Here is a 20,925-nt window from a genome sequence, read left to right on the forward strand (position 1 = left end):
GAAACCGTTTTATAATTTTCCAATTACGGATCAATTTAGTCAATCGGCTATTGCTAAGCCTACGAATAAGTGAATAGGGGCGTTTAATTCATTAACAAATGGATTTCGAAAACAAGGTTTGGTTTTGAACTAGAGCAAAATTTATTATTTAGAATGTTTAAAACAGCGGTGGCGCCAAATTTTAACCACACATTTACTCTTTATTTGTATTAAAAATATTAATGCCCAATAATAAGTGCTCTAATTATGGCCTTTTATGGTTATTATTTGAAAATATATTGACTTTTGTATTTATAATTTATACCTTTAATATTTTCTTTATTAATTAGTGCTTTTAATTGGAATTATTAATAAATAAATCAATAAATGAACAGTTTTGCCTGGGATGGATGATTTAGTTGAATGTCGAATTATACTGTCTAAAATTCATCTTACAATTTATCACTGTAGCAAGCCCGAACAAAATTAATAATAATATGAGGGATACTGAACACCAATATGCGAATGACTGCCAATAGTAGAAATGCCGGCTCGTTACGGTACCACTCGGTATATACCGAATCAAAATATAAACCAGATTCGTAAGCGCCAGTCAAGGTTCCCGCCCGTGTCAGAAGAGTCCTTTCCATCTTCGGAGCACCTTCGGCTCCTACACGGCGTGCACTCATGTTTCGGCAAGTAGAACAGCTTCGCGACCTCCTGACCTATCTGTCAGTACCACAGTCTTTTTTGCTGCCGTCTCGAACGGATCGTCTTCGAAAGAGTCAGTCGACCGACGGTATCTAGATAGACGCGAGAGTGCACCGGCGCATCAGCCCTTCGCGATGTATTACGAAGTTAGACGCGAGGTTTTCGTGGTGATGATGGTGGTGGTGTTGGGGTGCGCGACTCAAGAGGTAACGTAAATATGCTGTTTACGATAAATTATAATATATTAGAATGTTACATTACTTTAATTTAAAATCATATGCATAAGGTACAATATTTCAATATTTATTTGACCTAGACACCTCGGTTTAAATTAAATTAATTAATTTATCAAACTCTCAATTTGTCACTATTTCATCTTGATTAAAATTATATATACAAGATTATTTTTAGGGGCGATAACATTTGTTCACCTGGATTGATAATAGTTGAGGCAAATAGCCAACCGCATTCAAAATGAAATGAAAAAATAAATTTTCAAGCAGATGCTTTTAGTTGTAATCGGAGTTACAAAAAATATGTTATGGATATATTAAAAGGAACTGAATTCTCAATACGAGTACCAAACCATCTTGCACCACCTTCTATCTAATCAAGTTTAAAAGAGCATTCGAAAAACCACGTGGCAAGGTGTTTGAAGTATCTGTTCATGATATATTTGCTTATCATAGAAATTTATTTTTGTCACTAGCAGGAATAAAAATTTCTTTAGAATTTTGGTTTAAATAGAGATATTTTTACTTGGATAACTTTCCTACAAAATTTTCAAAAAAAAAAGTTTTTTAACATGAATCCTAATTAAAAAGTGCAGAGTAGAGTGTTTGGTCAATCTTTAATTTCAAATAGTAAATACCAATTTAAAATACATCATAACGTTTTAACGTTCTTTTCTAACCGTGGTGGTAAATCATCTATAAAACAGTTTGATTCGAAGTTAAGAATAAAATTTTTTTGCACAAACATATTGATTGCAGAAATATTTTTTCTATATTGGCAGTCTAAAGTGTGAAGCTAGTATACCATAAAGTTTCATAATCTCGCTTGATACGAAAACCTGCTATCTATAGGAAATTGAATTGGTAAAAATAAATTGTGCCAATTTTTATTGTGAGTAGGGATAAAAAATTCTTTCGAATTTTGACGGTTGTGCTGTAGTATAACAAATGCAAGTTATTTTAAAAAAATATTATCAGATTGTTATTCTATTCTCCTGCAAGGCTAGTTATCATATTATCATATTTATCATTTTAATGCTGATTATGAATTGGAAAAGACTTCGACCTGTGGTAGGCTACGAACCCAACTTTGCAATCAAAATTATTGTAGTAATAATGATAAATTATAAATAATGAAAAATGAATATATATATATATATATATATATATATATATATATATATATATATATATATATATATATATATATATATATATATATATATATATATATATATATATATATATATATATATATATATATATATATAGCAGACGCTGCTCGCGCTCCGAAAAGTGTTCGAAGTGTTTTCGGAGCGTGAGCATTGAAGATGCCAAGTGAGATTTTGGCGAAACGTCTGCAGGATTCCAGTCGGAGTTCAACAAGCGAACGGATGATATCCCGGAATATAGTGTCATCACATTTTTCCATCCGTGAATCAATACGTGAAAAAAAAAAAAAAAAATATATATATATATATATATATATATATATATATATATATATATATATATATATAAATATGCCTTGTGCCTGTTAGTACATAGGCATCAGAAATTTATTGCAAGTTGTAAAATTAAAAAAAAAGGAAATAAACATTTGTCAGGAGCCAAGTCATATGAGTGATAACTCCCTTTTCACTATCATTTTTGAATAGTTTTGTTGTTCATGAACAGAGCTGTTTATGGTGATGACATATCAAACATTGCTGATGACGAAGACTTCGACGTGCGACCAGGCTACGAGCCCAACTGTGCAGAAAAAATTGTTGTAACAATGATTAATTTTATTAGATAATTAACGGAAAACGATTAGTTGGGCAACTTTTCGAGTACCTACTGTACAAATTTAAAACATAATTAATAATACTTTACTTATAAAAATTGGATTGCTTTGTAGCAAATTCGTTGAAAATTAAAGATAGCAATTTGGGGAAAAGTGTCATTATAATTTTGTTGAGGAATTATGAGGCATAGAAATTCTAAAAACTATGATTCACTTGAGGATTCGGAATGATTATTCCCAAATTAATGTTTGACTCACTTCAGATGGCGGGTACACCGTAAACCGTGGTTACAAAATACCGGACAAATTACAAAAACCGTTCAAATATTTGCTTATTGTACTCAACCTACTAGCGACTTATTTACATACAATTAACATTAAAACTTACGGATGGGTTTCACAATTTATATCTTCGCTCAAATTTAGAAAAGTACGTTTAATTCTCAAATATATTTCTATTAACATTACGCAGTACTTATTTAACTCATTTTCATTAATTTATGGTGAACTGAATCTTCATAGACCGTGGGTTAATAGAAAATTATCACATTTTATTCGCATAATCATAATCTTGATTTAATGATGTTTTTCAATTCTCTCAAAGGTTCTCACCATTCGAATAACAATATTAATTTGATTATTCCAATCAAGCTAATTCACAAGACAATAAGGAAGTCATCCATAATATAATCAAATTCTATATAGCTTTCAATTAATGACGATGAGATTCTAATGCTAATTTCATAATTATTATTAAGTTTGCTAAGTTGATATTTTTTCGTGTTCCAAAATAAAAACAATCTATCGAGTGAGACGTTGCAACTGTTTCTTTTTCTAAAATAAATATATATGTACCGTTTGGACACTTTATTCTTAGAACGGAGTCATTACATTTTAAGAGTGCGCAGACACAACCTTGTGTAAAACCTTATTTAGAACAAATAAAAATAATTATAGAGAAAATCCAAACGCTACAAACATTTACGATGATAAAAAAACTAATCCAAAAATATTATCAATATTACTAATGAAAATAATATATAATGCATAAATATTAAACATTTTCTAATGTAATGTCGAGTCGGTATTGGGATGAAGAGTATAATATTTCCTAGGATAGGAAAGCCAAAGATCGTAATTTTATTAGAGTTGGATAATACAATTTATTATGTTATTTCGTTATGTATTTTGCGTGACTTTTATCCGTTTAACCTTTGATACTTACTTAATCCCATTTACTGTTACCGTTATACAATGTAGTTTAAAGGCTTGCGCTTTATTCAAAACTAGCCGGATATGAAGATGGGTGAGGAGGAGTGGCTATAAATTATTAATTATCCAAAAAAATAGTTTTCCGTTGCTTGAAAACTGGTCAAACAATGGGAACTTATTAAAGGAATTTTCAGATCTTTACAAAATGAAAATCATTCCTTAATTCGTGGCAGTTACCATTAAGTAGGAAAGTAATGTTGATTATTTTATTGGTACACATGGAATATGTAGCAAAACATTATACCGATTTTGAATCCTTAATTTTCAAAGCATGTTGGTTAAGGTTTGTATTAAAATCCAGACCCACAAAATCCTCTTTAATGCTAATGGAAATTCTTAATTAATATTATATATGCATAACAACGTTAATTTATATCGCAAAACAAGTTTAACTGAATGCCTATAATAGTGGATATTGTAATATTAAAATACTTCCCGCACCTATTTAAAAAACGCTAGCGAGGGTTGGATTTTTTTGCAAAGTGAATAAAAATATTTCAGCTCAGCACTTCAATGATTTCTAGAAACAAGTGAAGATTTTACATTTTTTACAATGCGTTTTACATTATCATATTATGATTCTGATATTCCACTTTAGGTCGAAAAAATTCTGCTGCATACCATTATTTCTAAATTTTCCGACTATATTCATACTGCTCGGTTTTCGAGATTTTTTTCTGAACATCCGTTTAACGTATTGCAAAAAGCAAGAGCAAAAACTGCAACGAAAACATTTTTTTAAAAATTTGGTTTATTGAGTATCAGAAAAGCGTTTGGCAAAGAACTGGTGCAGTGATATCGATTATTAATGAAATTATTTTTAAATATTATATTAAGCGCTACCTTGATTGGCGCCTCGAGGCATAAATATTATCGAGCCGCTTCTTCAGACGCGGTAAAACACATAATTATAATAGCAAATACTATTAAAATCTTAGATAAAATGGAAATTTTAATCATAATTAAATTGACTAAACATTCCAACCGTCGAAAAGCAAAGTTGCTGTTGCAAAAACTTTTAATGCAACTTTGCTGCATAATGTGGCGAGTTGCATATTTTTCACGCAAATTAACAGTATGATATTTAAAAATGACATTCTTTTACACTGATCTAAGTTTTTTTCAAAGACGATTATTATTGATAGATTTGTAGTTAGGTATGCTATGTTGAACATCACGAAGTTTCCATGTAACACCGCAAATTAAATCGATATCCGATTTGAATAAACAACATGAGGCGTCGTAGTAACGATTCAATTATTGCAAAAAAATGATCAGGTTATTTTGCGTGGTATTATTTTTTAAATGTTTTTGCAAGATAAAATATATTTTACTTAAAATGTGATTTTTTTAACAAGTCAGGGTGACCGAGAGTATGAAATCTGGCACAAACTGAAAATAATACGCGATTGGTACCGGAGCGTGTGTTGAGCGATGCATGCTGTGAAAACATCCTATCGTTCGCTGAAACTTCTTATTATATAAGGCATACTTCTTATCAGTGTTATGAATTTATAGAATATACAAAATTTTCTAATAGGGTATTCTAGCAACTTTGACCAAGGCTGCTTTAGTCTTAAGTTTTTGAATTTTTAAATTATGATATTCTTCTTCTTGCTTGTTGTGATCAACATATACTAATCCTTGAAAACCTAAATCCGGTATATGAAGCAATTTTATATTCTTTCAAATATATTAGTTCGTTATTTGAGGATATTTGAATCTGATTTGGATTCTGCCTCCGACGCCTCGCAAGGCCTAAAAAACGGTTTCAGACAACGCTTGAGGGAACCAACAGCATTTTTGGCAAAACGTAAGCGACAAAAGGTCCAAACCCTTAAGTTCAATAGCCTGCGGAGTTTCTTCGAAAAAAATTCATAAAAAACGCCTTTAATGGCTTGTTTAGATTTCACGTATAAGATGCAGTTAATTAAAACCAGAAAAAAAAAATTCCATGAATGTTCTATATTATTGAAAATTAATGAAACGCGAATTTAAAAAATAAAATATACATCTAGCAAAGAAAATCTGTCTTTTCATTGTAGCAATTATACCATAGAATCTTTATAAGACATGAACGATTATCCTAGATCAGCAATAACATTTGTGTAAAATAGATCTTCCCTTATGAAACATTTATAAATGCGAAATTCCATTCTATGCGAAAATGTTAGCAAGCAGGATGAACCATAGTATTTATAGAGCAATAAAAATGCCTTATCGGGGCACAGTTGTCGGCAATTGCGTGAGATTCTTTGTTTTCTAATGCGAGCCATTGTTGAAGGGAACATAGACCGATTTTTTTATTTTCCATTGTCTTTAGTCGCAATTGTAATGATGTGTTACATGATATCATTGTTTTACACCAATAAAACTTACATCCTCCCTTACATTTATGAACACTTCCTCACGAATAAACCAAATCGTGTAATGAATGAAGAACTTCGAAATGAATAAATGAACTTCAAATGTTTATTTTTTGATTTATGTGTTAAATTGCCTTTTACGTTTGTGTTATACAGTGTGTCCATTTTTCGTTGTTACTGTAAGTTATCTGTATTCTTAGATATACAGGGGATACAGAGATACAGAGAGAAACGAAAAATTTGGCCATTTCAGTTACTCTGATGATATTATGAAAACGGAATTTTATAGTTCTTTTTACGTAGCGTCCTGATCAGATTTTTTGTAAAATATATCATTTTTGATACACGAGTATATAATGTATACATATTTTTTATTTAATTGCTTTTTTTATACGCTTTTAAAGAATCTAATTTTGTAAATGTGTTTCCTCTACTAATTTTATTTAAAATAACATGTTATTATTATTATTATTATTATTATTATTATTATTATTATTATTATTATTATTATTATCATAACAATTAATGTTTTATTGCAAAAAATACGTTGAAATGGTTGGATCAATTCGATTCCGGTTACCTATATCTTCTAGTTTTGGTTTCGTGGTTACACAGTACATGTAGGTGAATATTATCCAATTATTAATCGAAAGAAGGAACTTTGTCATATTTTAGCAACTAAAATAACACAACAAAATAATTTTTGAATTTTATTAATAGGCTAAAAGGTTATTAAGAGGAATGCCGCATTTTCAGTTTCTTCTTTTTAATAGAGCAATTTAGAAAGTATGACATGGAGTGTTTTGTAAATTATGCTATTAAGAAATAAATTATAAAAGCATTTATTGTGGTTGGCAAACTTCTGCCTGAAGCATATAGTTTCAAAAGTTTTAAAGCGTAGAACAAAAATGCCGACTATAAAAAATAATAGTGACACTAGAAAAACTAATTATACGAAAATAACATTTCATGTCATAGAACAATAATGGGTCCGTAAATAAAATGTTAATGTTAATAATAATTAAATATCTTAGCGAAATATGGCCAAGAGTCAGTGCAAAACCAAAGTTCCCTCTAATAAAGGACAAAGACAAACAATTTTAAGTGCGAGTTTCAGAAAATCGTTTGTACAAATTTGTCTTTGGAGTGTCATTAGGGTACAAAATTATTTTGCTTTCAAAATCAAATTCCTTAATATATTCTAGCCATCAAGATAAACAATACAAAAAAAAGTTTATAATGTAAAATGATCCATATTTTCAAAAACCATATTTCTTCATCCAGGTTTTGTATATTCCACCGTATGATAATAAAAACATATTTCTAATGCGATCGCAATGTGTTATGAAATAATGATAAGATTACCGAAAATTATTTCTCCTTCTTCTAACTAAAATAAATAATATATCCCAAAAAATTTCTATTATTCAAGTGATTATAATTTTATGAACGTAAAGCTTTTAATAATAGTCCTAGATGAAGGTGATAGTGATTCTGAAAAGGAAGTGAATATAGAGTATAATAACAGAAAATGGGGATACACGCTTTGTAGTTTCCTCTCTTCTCAGGTGGATGGGAAGGATCATGAAAGTCTTGAAAGGGTCTCAGGTGCTAAGAAACTAATTGCTCGCGGCTAAGCTTCTGAAGCTCGCGACCTTAAGGCTGTCAAAGCATAAACAAAACCAAAACTCCCTAAAAAATATTTACATCACAACTCCACAAACATAAACTATACTTTTACTTAAGACTTAGAGACTAAACAACTGAGATAGTCGGATACCAATTTAACTACTAGGTTCCAACTTTTCATAACACAATGAAATGAAATCATCGAAACCATAAAAATATAAATGTGTTGTAATTTTGGTTTGGTTTTATTATCAACAATAAGAGCAATTAGAGGACGAAAACTCTTACAATAATGTTCGAGAAAATTAAACTTGCAAATTCAAACGATTTTTAAGTAATCATTTCGATCGTGAAGGACGCCATGCTGTCGCACCCAAAATGAAGAGGAATTCGAAAAAATAAAGGCACGCTACTCTTTAATTAGAAGGTGTAAACAATCGTGTAGATCGAGCGATTAGAAACGAAAAAAAAAATAGACGGGCTTTTGGCACCAGCATAATTCAAAAGAGTTACTTGCAATTAAATACTATCCTTATATCAATGTCGCAAATCAGTTTGTAATGAACGGTGAATTAAGAATTTCACGCTGACAAAGTTTTAAATGCTTCCTAACCTTTGAAATATGCAAGGTCTAGAAACTTAACATAATTAGAAATTTACGTATAGTTTTCATTTATGTTTGGCAAAATAACTCAGTTACAGGAAATTAACCAAAAAGTTTAATAAAGGACACTTTTGTTTCGAGTTTGTGTAGGCACGAGTATTTAATAAACGAGTGTCTGAACAAGTTTAAAAATTTGTTTCGTACTATGCTTTTCTACAGTCATCAAAATGTCATCAGCGTTTTAAATATCGATTGAAAACATCCGATCGCTCTCGCACTGAAGTACCTGAAACTCTTGAATTGACTCGCGACAGCGTTTAATGAAGCAATTGAGTATTCGAAAAACAAAATATTTATTTTAATGGATTTTTTTTCTAATACATTATTTTTTAACCAGAGTGAATTAGTATAAATTAATCACAGGCTAAGCAAAAAATAAATAATCTGTATATGTGCATTAAGCAGATATCCTACCACTTTTAATTAAATAAATAGTTTTAAAAATTAGAATTTGAAGTTGGTTTTTGAAAAATAATTGTGTGCAATGTAAATTGTTAGGTGACAATATTTCCCCAAACAGCAATAGTAGCAATTTGAATTTAAAAACTAACCAAAATGACCTTTCTTGAAGATTCTGATTAATTAATTGCCTCAAAAAAAACGCATGTTTCTATGTTTAAAGATATGTGCGATATATCCCCAAAGTGTCGAAATAGATACCATGTATTTTGTTGATGAGTGTAATACACAAAAATTTGTAGTTATATTAAATATTATTTATCAATATACTTTGTTGAAGAATGTTTCAAACTCGATCCCACACTATTTTTTTTTTGAGATTTGAGGATAATGTGATTAAAAAGTGGCCAGTTGATTTATTGGAGTTGTGGTCTGCGATATCATTCAAATCGAATTACACGTCGCCCTTTACCGAAAGATTTGATTAAAATTTAGTCGAGAAAATTATAGATCACGACAAGCTACAATTAAAATTTTTATCTTTCCAGATCAATTGAACTCAACATGGATATGCTTATAGTATATTGTTTTATTTTTAATGGGCACTAATGGATGAGTAATGCATAAACTTCCAGTTTCGTTTTAAATTTTATGTTAGGTATTTCTAAACGTGTTGCGAAATTTTTCTCTCACATATAAAACTGTGTTTTCAGATACTATAAAATATATTTTTTGCAGACTCCTAAAAAATCATTTTCATGCGAAGGAAGATCGTGGGGTTATTACGCAGATGTTACTACAGGCTGTCAGGTAAGTAATGCTATATGACAAAAACTTATTATTGAATATTTTTTATATTGCCTTATCTTGTAGAAACATGTTGGGAGCTAAATTGCCTTTCCCTCGCAGATTTTGAAACTTTTGTTATGGCCATATTTCATTCCTAAGTAAAACGACGAAATTGGGAAAACATTTCTTTAAACATGTCATAATATCTAGAAGGTGTAGAATTAATTAAACTTCTAGGCAAAAAAAGCAATACATCAATTATATAAAACATTTTTTTAAATATGTACTGAATTTCGATAAGTAGGACTATTTTTTTTAGTACTCGAAACTAATCTTGAAACTTTAACACTCGGTTATCTCGCAGGTATACCATATGTGTGATGGGCTTGGTAGACAGTTCAGCTACAGATGCCCAAAGGATACACTTTTCCAACAGAGAATGCTTATTTGTGATCACTGGTATATGGTTAACTGTAGCAAAGCTGAGCAGGACTATAGGTAAGTTGTGCTATGCAACCTCGTGGGTGGGTGGTATTTTCTTATTTTTAGCGCCAATTTGTTAATCGGACAAAAAGGCATCCCTTTTGTGGCCGATTATAACCAATACCATCGAACGCCGAGACCCGACTTGGTCGATCCTGCAAACGCGAAAAATAAGTCATATAACCCAACGCAAGCGCCTAGCGAACCTTCACCAAATATTGTGGGTAAGTTGAGAAAACGGTTACTGATATTTGGTATGGTCATTGTTACTTATGAGTAGGCGACGACGACCATAACTTAAATACCGCTACGAACGATTCAAAATACTTTCCTCCAAGTCATTGGTCTACAGAGTATGCAAAAGATTCCATTACCCAAAGCCCAGTGCCTAATAACTACGATAGTAGGATTAGCCAAAGTAGTCAATCCTTTTATAGAACTTCATACAATACGATAAAAAGACTGTCAGACAATCAATCGAGAGTAAAATCTGGAAAACGGCTGGATTTAAATTCACCAAACCACAACAGTAAGTACCGCTTTCATTCGTTAAAGTAATATTTTTCCAATATTTTGAAAAGGTGTTTGAATAGGTGGTCCATAATATCGTGTTTCATAAAAGTGTGGCAATAGAAAAATTAAAGAAAGGTTTATATTCGAAAATATAGTAAAAAAAACGTTTTCCTATTACGCCGTTTATTCTTCAATCTGTTATATTGCACCACATCCAACTCTAAGAATTTGGCAAAGCACGTAACTAATTATTCCATAACAGGCGTTTTCCAAATTCTAGCCCATTTTACAAAATTGAAACTCATTTTTCTACTTTAAATAGAACACCCACTAACACTACCGTTAAGATTTCCAAATACCTAAGTTTATCCAAAACATTCGTTATTATATACACAGAAATAAAATTCAGTGGTACATTTATTATTTTCAAGTTATTTAATCGATTTGATACCCTGCTTATTTAAAAATACGTTATTGTTGCTATTAAATCGTTCTGGTGGACTAAAATTGGAAATTTTATTAATTGTTATTTTTATCAGCCAAAAAGAGCGTATCCATTCATTAATTAAAATCACTAATAAGTATTTGGTTGTTGACAATGATCTTACTATTGTATTGAATGCGTAGTTCAACACTTCAAATCTTGAAATTTTTTTTTACTTTAATTATGTTCTTTTTCATAGACTGTTGCTCTTTATCGGCTGATAATGAATGAATTTGTTATTATTACTAAAAAACACGTATGTTTTATATCTAAAACTGAAATCTATCATTTTATGTTATCAACTAGATAGCGATAAATGATTAATAAAAACGAATATCTTAAACAAGTGTGATTATGAGAAAGTGGATAGATGCAAATGCAGATTTGAGACGCGTAAAAAAAATGTAGAAAAATTTGTTTTTTTTATAAAACAACCTGCTGCTTTTTGATTTTATGCAGCAGCATTTTTTAAAAGAGTTATAAATAGTGCAAATATAGTACTTTGCGCCACCCCATGTATTTATTAATGACACTGTAGATGATTTTTCCGCCGACACGAAACCAAACGAAAGGAAAGGCGTTAACACACCCCAACCTCCAATCATTTCCGACGTTCCTGCAGCAGACAGAATCGATTTGTCTAGTGAAAGAAAAGTGAATTTTCCGTCTAAATTTCGTGCTACTACCCCAGTGTATCCAAAGACAGTCGACGCCGACTTGACGAAATTTTCCGGGGATGAGGAACAATTGCCTTTTGAAGAAGAGCCCGTAGAAAAAGTGCAAATTTTCCGTTCTAACTTTAAAGGTAGCATCACGCAGGCGTGTAAATAAATATACTCGTAAAATGCTTTTCAGCTACAACGCCCGTGTATCCTTTAACTGTAGAAGCAACCTCTCCAGCTCCGCACAGCGCGGGACTGTTGCCTCCATTAATTCATGGATCAGACCAACAAAATCCCACTAATACGTATCACGTGAATTTTAACTCGAACTTCAAAGCCACGACGCCAGATTATCCCAAATTTGTGGAAAGCACCAGCCCCAATCCGAATGAAATTGGATTAGTGCCACCCAAATCGCAAGATAACGGTAGGATTATAAGTCAACGAAAGTTGTTTGAAAAATATTTTCTTTTACTTTTTACTTTCTTTACCTCCAAAAATCAAAATTTTGTTCCTTATTTATATATTATAACAACACACGGAAAATGTTGTGCACCAAATTTTAATGAGCTCTGTTCAGGATAATAACAACCTGCTGTAAGGATTTTTTGGCGAGTTAATGTTGGCTCTAGTGAATTTCAATTACACAACGTTTTCGCAGTGGAAGAGGAATAGCTAAATGACATCATACAATAGGTAATAGAATGGTAACTGAGATTTGAAGGTTTCATTTTTACAAATTTGCAAATAATCAAGGAGAAAATTTTACAAATCTTGCACTGCTAATTTCTTAACTCTAGTGTTATTTGAGGCTGCAGTCGTAAACCGGCATATTTTGGTGATCATTTTTGGCTTATTTTGAAGTGGGACCGCAATTGGTATATTACCGATGTTGCATTAAAAATGATTTTTTTACTGTAAGTATTTTTAAGATTGAAGCCCCTGTAAAATTTACGCAAAAAGGTATTCAGGTTTCATAGTATTTTTCTATTAAAAAAAAAACATAACATTAATTTTTTCCGAAGTAAGGGAAAGAGAGATTTTGCGCAAAACCAAAAAACGTGGTCTTCCATTTGAATTTCCAATGTTGTCGTCTGTTTCTGGTTGAATTGGAAACGTTATAGGTGCTTCAAAAAGATAGATTATGGAGCACTATTCGCCATATACTTCTTATAGAACACTCGTCATGAACATAAATCAACTTGAATATCGTTGAAAATGGTAAATGCCACTATTAAAAGATTTAATATCTCAATATGCAGGCAGTATGAAAAAAAAAACATGTAGTACCGTTAATAAGTATATGCATAATGTCGGAACTAAATAATATTTAGCGTCTGGTGCAGATGGTGGCAACTTTTTGATGAAAAATCGCTAGAGTACCTTAAGGGATGGCATGAAAAAAAAAATTTTCTTTAAACAATATTAAGAAGTTTTTTAGAAGGGGTTTGGATAGTGGCAACTTTTGGGTGAAAAATGACTAGCCATCATCCAGTAAAGCCTAAGGTATCTTCTGTTTTAAATATTGTTTAGTAAATTTTTGAGAGCATCTTCAATAGTGGCCCGATTTAAATTTTGATCATCAAATGATTTTATTCATTTTTCCTAACTATTTCTTGTAGACACTCAACTAAGTAATGACACACAATCTCGCACCGATAACATACCTCTTGAAGTGCTGCCACCCAAAGTTGAAACTGGAATCCGATACGACTTTCCAATAAATCAACCCTCTAAAGTACACCCTGAAATCACTCTGGCAGGCGAGGACGTGGAGCAGTCGATACTCAAGAATACCTTCAATAGTAAACAGCTAAATGACTACATGTTATCTATGAAGCCGGAAGAGCTAAAAGGTCTGCGAGAAATGTGGCACATACCAGACTACGATTTTCCATTGGAGTCAGTCAGCGGTCGTGGTTACGGAAGTATACAGAGTTCTTTCCACGCTAATGGTGAAAATAGGTAGATGCTATTTAAAAGGCAATTAGGAAATGGGATGCTGGATTCAAGGAATAGTAGTCGGATTGTATAAGAAATGTTTGAATGCTAATATTTCAGGGATTAATTGTACTCTACTGTAAATAATTGTTATGTTGATTTATTGAAAAAAAAAAAACAGCTACCAGCAGTTGCGTTACTTGCAAACCAAATAATACTGTTAGATATTAAGACAAATAAAAGCCTGTAAATATACCTATAAATAAAATTATGTTAGTATAATGAGTAGTGCTAGAGAAAAACCTTTGCTCTTAAATCAGTCGAACTATTTCAGCTGAGAATGGAGACGTTGTTTTCTGCTAGAATTACATCCAGGATTTGTTCTACGACGGCATTTCTACAAAACTTTTTTCTGAAAATTAATAGGCACCGCAAGTGACGATCAAGAGGAAAAGACGGTGCTATTTAATAAGTGTCCGATATTTCACAGAGTAATTTCAGACACATTTAAGTTAAAGCTACTATAAACGTCGACCTAAAATTTTTCGAGATACAGGGCGTCAAAGTTTTATTTTTGAATATTCTGTATAATTTCTTAAATAATACCAACTTCTCAACACACGCATCAATTACTTCTATATAAAATATTTCGAAAATGAATAAAGTCATACATAAGGATATGCAATTAACGCCGCCTATAAGTAAAAGCTAAATTATATAAGAACGTTCAGAAATCGGCATTATTCAGAAAATTTTACAGGAAAACAAAAATAAAACGGACAACCGGTATTCCGAAAACAACGCATTTTAGACCACTATAGCAACTTTTTACAGTAAAAATATTTAAGAAATCACTCCTTAAAAATATCAGAGAGTTATTAAATAACACCCTGTACATGAGATCATTGAGACCTAATTACTAAGTTCTGAATATTGAGTAAAATATACAAAAACAACCAAGTTCAAAAACCAAAACTTATAACGTATTTCTTCAAAGTGCCTTAATCAATTTGGTCATTTATATCAAAAACTGTTAATTTTGGAGACAGGGTTTAAATTAAAAGGTTTAATAAATGTTTACATTTTATTAGAAAATAATTTGTGTTTTACATAATAACTAAAGCTTTCTAACAACAATTTTCCTAACAAAACCTATGCTCTTCATCTAGACAACAGTTGGTGCGACTCTAAAATTACATATATGTCGAAAATTGTTCTACAAAATATAAATCGATTTCTAGTACTCTGATTGCAAATGGACACTCTAACTTTTAATTCCTCAATATTAGCGAGAAATATAGAAAATATTCTTTATAAGAGCACTACCTAAAATTGTGTATCTTCTTGGTGCTTAAAGGGCTCGGCCGAAACTGTTCAATAGCTTTTAACATGTGCTGAAACTTTTCCAGTATGTCTTCGGGTAAACTACCGCCCACAGTATACCTCACAATTTGACCATCACGGTGGTATTGATGCCTGATGTGTTTACCATCCACCCAGAGTTGGGAACCGTCATGATATTTCACTTTTATTTCTCCATTAGAGAGCTGAGTAGCAGTTCCAACCCCTGGAACAACCACTTTCCTTTCCCTGCTAACGTTTGTACCAAAAGATGTTCCTGGCGCAGTACTATTAAATGACGCCATAAATGCGGGCTGAAACAATGATCTGCAATTTCTATTATTTTGAATTATTTAGTACTTACAGCAGTCCTTGAATGATTTTCCTTATCGCTATAATTAACCACTGATATTGGCCTTCGTCCGACAATTATAGGAAAATCGTTGCTATTCATTAGTGAAATTGTCTTCTCCAGCAACAAGCAATGGTCGAAAAGTTCATGAGAATGATTCCACATAAGTTCCAAGGTGCCAGTCAGACTATGGCAGTCATCTGAATTTTTAAAATCATATTTTCGGCCCGAAGAGTCAATCAAAGTAACTCCTCCAGTGGTGGAATAAGTGACCTTTCCACCTTCATAAAATGATGCTTCAAAGTCTTTCAAATTCTCCATTAGAAGGCCTTTAGCTTTATCGCTATAATATGTTACTTTGGGTGTTTTGGCTTTAACAAGGTTGACAAATTTATGGGCATACATGTATTTTTTCCAGTGTTTTTCTGGCAAATTATTTATGCTAAAAATGTGATCTGCACCTGCCAATGGAACTGGAGTAGGCTCTTGCCCTGCAGGACACCCTCTACCACTTTCAGGTTCATATAAAATCACCCTTGCGCCATCTGGAGATATTCGCATAACTTCACACACCATTTCTTTCTTCTTTGATCCCCTTCGTTTAATGAATTCTATTACAACTTCACCATCATTCAAAATACTTAAAACAGCATTATTTGTTTGGTGTTTAGTGGGTAAAAGTCGCAGAGAACAAAGTTGTTCTAGATTTTCCTTTTTAAATGTATCACCAGGTCTTGTTTGACTTGTATGGGACATTGCATAACTGGGCATACTATATGGAGAAGCTGACTTACCATTTCCAGTTAAACAGTTGGTACTTTCTAACGGTAAAGAGGGTGACTTGAAGGGGAGGTTAGTTAAAACTGATTGTGGTGCATGTCCTGTACAAAAAAGTGTTTTAGCCAGAGTAGACATATATTACAAGTTCATCTGAGATAATCATTCCTACGTACCTCCTCCTGGATCATTTAAATGATGACAGCTTCCATTGCACTGGCTAGCAGAAGGACAGATTTCTTGGTAACTGTATTTGTTTGCATGACCCTTACAAACAGATCGACAACTGCAGGAAGTGTTCTGATCAGTGTTTTCAACACATAGAGCCTGGTTTTGCTCATTATGGCAATGTTGGTCATAAAAATTGACTTGTTCCAAACTATGAGCCAACCGGCTTGTAATGTAGGGAACAGTTGATGGGCAACAATCACTACTAGCTTTTCTTGAGTAAAAGTTAGAGGAATATGACCCATCATTAAACGCACTATCTCTACGACTAGACATGGTATGAATACCACTGTCATGTGTCATCATAACCTGCGGAAAAGAATGCAAACTATTTTTGCATTAAGGAGTAATCAACATACCAAGCTCCTCTTAAGAAAAGGGTGGTCCAAAATTTGATCCAATCCAATACGATCTTTAGGATTTTTTTGAAGCAAAGCGTTAATTAAATCTTTAGCTTCTGGGGATAAATGGGCAGGAATAGAATATGTATCCATAACTACACGAGTTAATGTGCTCTTTACATTTTGGGTATCAAATGGTGGTTTTCCAACCAGTAAAGTGTAGAGAAGGCATCCTAGCCCCCAAATGTCAACTGCTAACCCATGGGAACTTCGAGAAGCTACTTCAGGTGATATAAAATTTGGTGTTCCACACATTGTCATGTGCTTTTCATCAGGTCTTGTAAGTTGAGTTGCCAAACCAAAGTCAGCAATTTTCTGAAAACATGTTATATATCTACTCCTCAATCTGGTTCCAATAAATTATGGTATAAAATTACTTACCACATGCATATCTCTGGTTAACAGTAAATTTGAAAGTGATATGTCACGATGTAAAATGCTATAGGAATGCAAATATTTTATCCCTTCAACCACTTGCCTCATAATATTGCTAACTTCGAATTCAGATAACTCCTAAATAAAATCAATCACTAAAAAATCTGATTAGATAAAATTACCTACCTTCTGTTTTATATAATGTTGCAATTCTCCATTATCACACAATTCTAGTACTAGATATACATATTGTGCATCTTCAAAAAATGTATAAAGTTGCAATATAGAGGGATGTCTCAAACGGGAGTGGATAGCTATTTCTTGTTGGACTCTATTTTTCATACCACTACTTTGAAGCATTTTTTTATCAATCTAAAATGATCACAAATTAAATCATTCTTTAGTACAAAGAAATAGAAATCTTTACCATTTTAATAGCAACTTGAATTCCAGTGAGACGGCATCTTGCTTTATAAACTGATGCAAATCCGCCTTTTCCCAATAAATTGGAAATTTGATAATCCTAAAATAGTGAAATTAATTACACTAATATTTTCCTGCTAGTTTAACTGGCAGTGCATTATATAGCTTGACCAAAACTATCACAACTAACCTCAATTTTATTACTAAACGAGTTATTCTCCATATTTCGGTATTTACAGTTCACATAAATTGATCCAGAATCCTTATTCAAAGTTTTTCTTCAATACCTTTGGACAAAATTTCGATTACTTTCAAACAACACCTCTTGAATTTAAATTTTGTGGCAAACCAACTTCCAAACATTTCAAAAATAGTCCGTCAGTTTGTTGTGAGTAGACTGTCATGGACTATAGGGATTAGATAGTTGTTAGGTAGTCACTGCCACTGTTCAAAATATGAAGAATTGTTACGAAGGCGAATATTGATGGACGGCCGCCTAACCAGACGCTAGTTCCTCGTCATGAAGAAGAAGAAAGAAGCAGGAAGGAAAATTTATATATCATAAATTTAATCTATCTTCAGTTATATGCACATCATGTGGGTGTATGTTACCTGGAGCAACTAAAAATGAGTAAAGATTACTATATTTAAAACAAGAAAAAATAAATATTCAAGAAATGAAACAAGTCAACTTATAAATTCCAAAAATTTAGCAAAAGTGCAGCACAGGGGGCAGCTTCAGTTTGCGCGGTAGTATTGTTCGCCCCGTCGTTCTATAAAGTCGCCCGTTTCGCTTTATTATGAACAACATGACCTCGCAATTTCAAGCAAGTGGGATGTACCTTGTTCAAAACTGTGTTGTCGCGATTTAGCATGGTAAAGATATGAGGAGCGTCTTAAGATTTTCCATTTGAACATGCCCTGACGTCATCGAGAGTTTATTTAGCGGATTTCTCAAGTTAAACCTTTATTCCAAATCGGGTGTGAGATCCTTGTGCGGGAGTCTGTTGTTTAAAACCAGTTTTGTTTTTATAGTTAATAACTAATTGTTCACTATTAAAGTAGCGTCATAAATAATTTATTTATAATATATTATGTTATTTTAAGTTTCATGAGGTGCCTTTAAAGATGATTTTACCATTTAAATTAAAATTTACGATCTCTCATTCATCACGATCAATTCATTGTGCATTTGATATATTTTTGAATGTATTATCTAATTGCTGAAATAAATATTACTTACTTACGTCAATATAAATGATTTAAATTAAAACTAAAAACCCAATAATGTTTTCTGCCTGAACTGAACGTTGCTACACAAACTTGTATGGTTTAATCTCTTGTCTACGGTCTTAAGCAGAACCACAGACTACCAATCTACGAAGGTAAAACCACAGGTCTGTGTACAAAATAAAATCGCTTGTCACTGTTCGAATCGTAAAATTTAAGATTTTTAGAGTGAATTACATCAAATAATTTTCAAAATGGTTTTAGAAAGTACTATGATTTGGTGAGTGTTTTGTAGATTTATATATTTTTTTTATTTTTCACTTATTTCCGTTTACATATAACCTCTGTATTTTAATGACTTGACAATAACATTTTTGCCTATCCTAGTTACTAAAAGTTGATTTTGTAGTGTTGATAATAGCGACTATATGAGAAATGGTGACTTCCTACCCACTAGATTACAAGCTCAGCAAGACGCTGTGAATATAGTTTGTCACTCAAAAACCAGGTCGAATCCTGAAAATAATGTGGGCTTATTGACTCTTGCAAAGTAAGTATAGCTTCAATAACTCAAAATTCAGCCTAAAATTTGTACTGAAGATGATTCGTGGTTGTAGTGTTGAAGTATTAGCTACCCTTACAAGTGATGTTGGAAGGATTTTATCAAAATTGCATCAAGTTCAACCAAATGGAGATATCAATTTACATACTGGGATTAGAATAGCCCATGTAGGTTCTGTTCAATTTCTTAAACACAAATCTTTTATTAGATTTTAAATTTTAGTTGGCTCTTAAACATCGACAAGGGAAGAATCATAAAATGAGAATAGTGGCTTTTGTTGGAAGTCCAGTTTCTGCTGAAGAGAAGGAGTTGGTTAAGCTGGCCAAAAAACTGAAAAAGGAAAAGGTGAACGTTGATGTAATAAGTTTTGGAGAAGATGCTACAAATTCTGATGTTCTAATGACATTTGTAAATACTTTGAATGGCAAGGTAGAACTAAGTTAAATTCCCTTAAAATAACTATTTGAACTGTGCAAACTTTTAGGATGGTACCAGCAGCCATTTGATAACAGTTCCTCCAGGGCCTCATTTGTCAGATGCACTAATTTCGTCGCCGATAATTCAAGGCGAAGATGGAACTGGTGCTGCTGGTCTTGGGGGCTCAGGTTTTGAATTTGGGGTAGATCCCAATGAAGATCCTGAACTAGCTCTTGTGAGTTTACCACATTTATATATTTTGATATAATAATTGTTTAATGAATTTAAAATTTCAGGCACTTCGTGTATCAATGGAGGAGCAACGTCAGCGCCAAGAAGAAGATGCTCGGAAAGCTCGAGAAGCTGCCGGTACTGAAGAAAGTGCTCGGACCGAGACAATTAAGGAAGAACCCAGTGAGGAGGCTTTATTAGAAAGAGCATTGGCAATGTCAATGGAAGATGGAGCCACCCCTGATAAGGTACAAACCAAAGCACCTGTAGATTTTGCCAATATGACAGAAGAAGAGCAAATCGCCTTTGCTATGCAAATGTCTATGCAAGATGCTCGTAAGTTGATTTGATTTTTTGTTATTAGTTATAGTAACTTACAGCATTTGCAGCGACATCATCAAAAGATGAACCAATGGAAGTTGAAGGTGATGAGGATTATTCTGAGGTTATGAATGATCCAGCTTTCTTACAAAGTGTTTTGGAGAACTTGCCTGGTGTCGACCCCCAATCTGAGGCCGTGCGCCAGGCGGTGGGGAGCTTGAAGGACAAGAAAAAGGATGAAAAATCTGAAGAAAAAAAATAGAATATTAGTTAATAAAGGCTTTTTTTCTTAATGCCGGATTCTGAATACTAGTTTTGTATCATTTATTCCAAAATATAATTGAAAAATATTAATC

General features: G+C 32.4%; 3 protein-coding genes across 3 annotated transcripts; 2 read left to right on the forward strand and 1 right to left on the reverse strand.

The window, feature by feature from the left end:
* Positions 1-624: 624 nt before the first annotated feature.
* LOC132700579 (uncharacterized) lies at positions 625-14,850 on the forward strand. The gene is made up of 8 exons (XM_060667991.1): positions 625-896; positions 9,778-9,849; positions 10,193-10,326; positions 10,378-10,535; positions 10,592-10,840; positions 11,847-12,113; positions 12,164-12,397; positions 13,593-14,850. The coding sequence occupies exons 1-8, from the start codon at positions 825-827 to the stop codon at positions 13,937-13,939; spliced, it is 1,533 nt and encodes a 510-aa protein (XP_060523974.1). The 5' UTR covers positions 625-824; the 3' UTR covers positions 13,940-14,850.
* A 147-nt stretch (positions 14,851-14,997) lies between these two features.
* Positions 14,998-19,131, reverse strand: LOC132700478 (serine/threonine-protein kinase PLK4). The gene is made up of 9 exons (XM_060667829.1): positions 19,052-19,131; positions 17,999-18,429; positions 17,813-17,908; positions 17,572-17,757; positions 17,392-17,523; positions 16,969-17,325; positions 16,558-16,918; positions 15,617-16,485; positions 14,998-15,566 (listed from the first exon to the last, which is right to left on the reverse strand). Exons 2-9 carry the CDS (start codon positions 18,029-18,031, stop codon positions 15,234-15,236), a joined length of 2,367 nt encoding a protein of 788 aa, XP_060523812.1. The 5' UTR covers positions 18,032-18,429; positions 19,052-19,131; the 3' UTR covers positions 14,998-15,233.
* Positions 19,132-19,170: 39 nt separating this feature from the next.
* Positions 19,171-20,878, forward strand: LOC132700479 (26S proteasome non-ATPase regulatory subunit 4). The gene is made up of 7 exons (XM_060667831.1): positions 19,171-19,318; positions 19,448-19,588; positions 19,656-19,767; positions 19,823-20,029; positions 20,085-20,252; positions 20,314-20,584; positions 20,638-20,878. Exons 1-7 carry the CDS (start codon positions 19,293-19,295, stop codon positions 20,829-20,831), a joined length of 1,119 nt encoding a protein of 372 aa, XP_060523814.1. The 5' UTR covers positions 19,171-19,292; the 3' UTR covers positions 20,832-20,878.
* Positions 20,879-20,925: the final 47 nt, after the last annotated feature.

The sequence above is a fragment of the Cylas formicarius genome, unplaced genomic scaffold, assembly GCF_029955315.1.
Source record: "Cylas formicarius isolate icCylForm1 unplaced genomic scaffold, icCylForm1.1 PGA_scaffold_4__25_contigs__length_36172078, whole genome shotgun sequence".
NCBI lineage: Eukaryota > Metazoa > Arthropoda > Insecta > Coleoptera > Brentidae > Cylas > Cylas formicarius.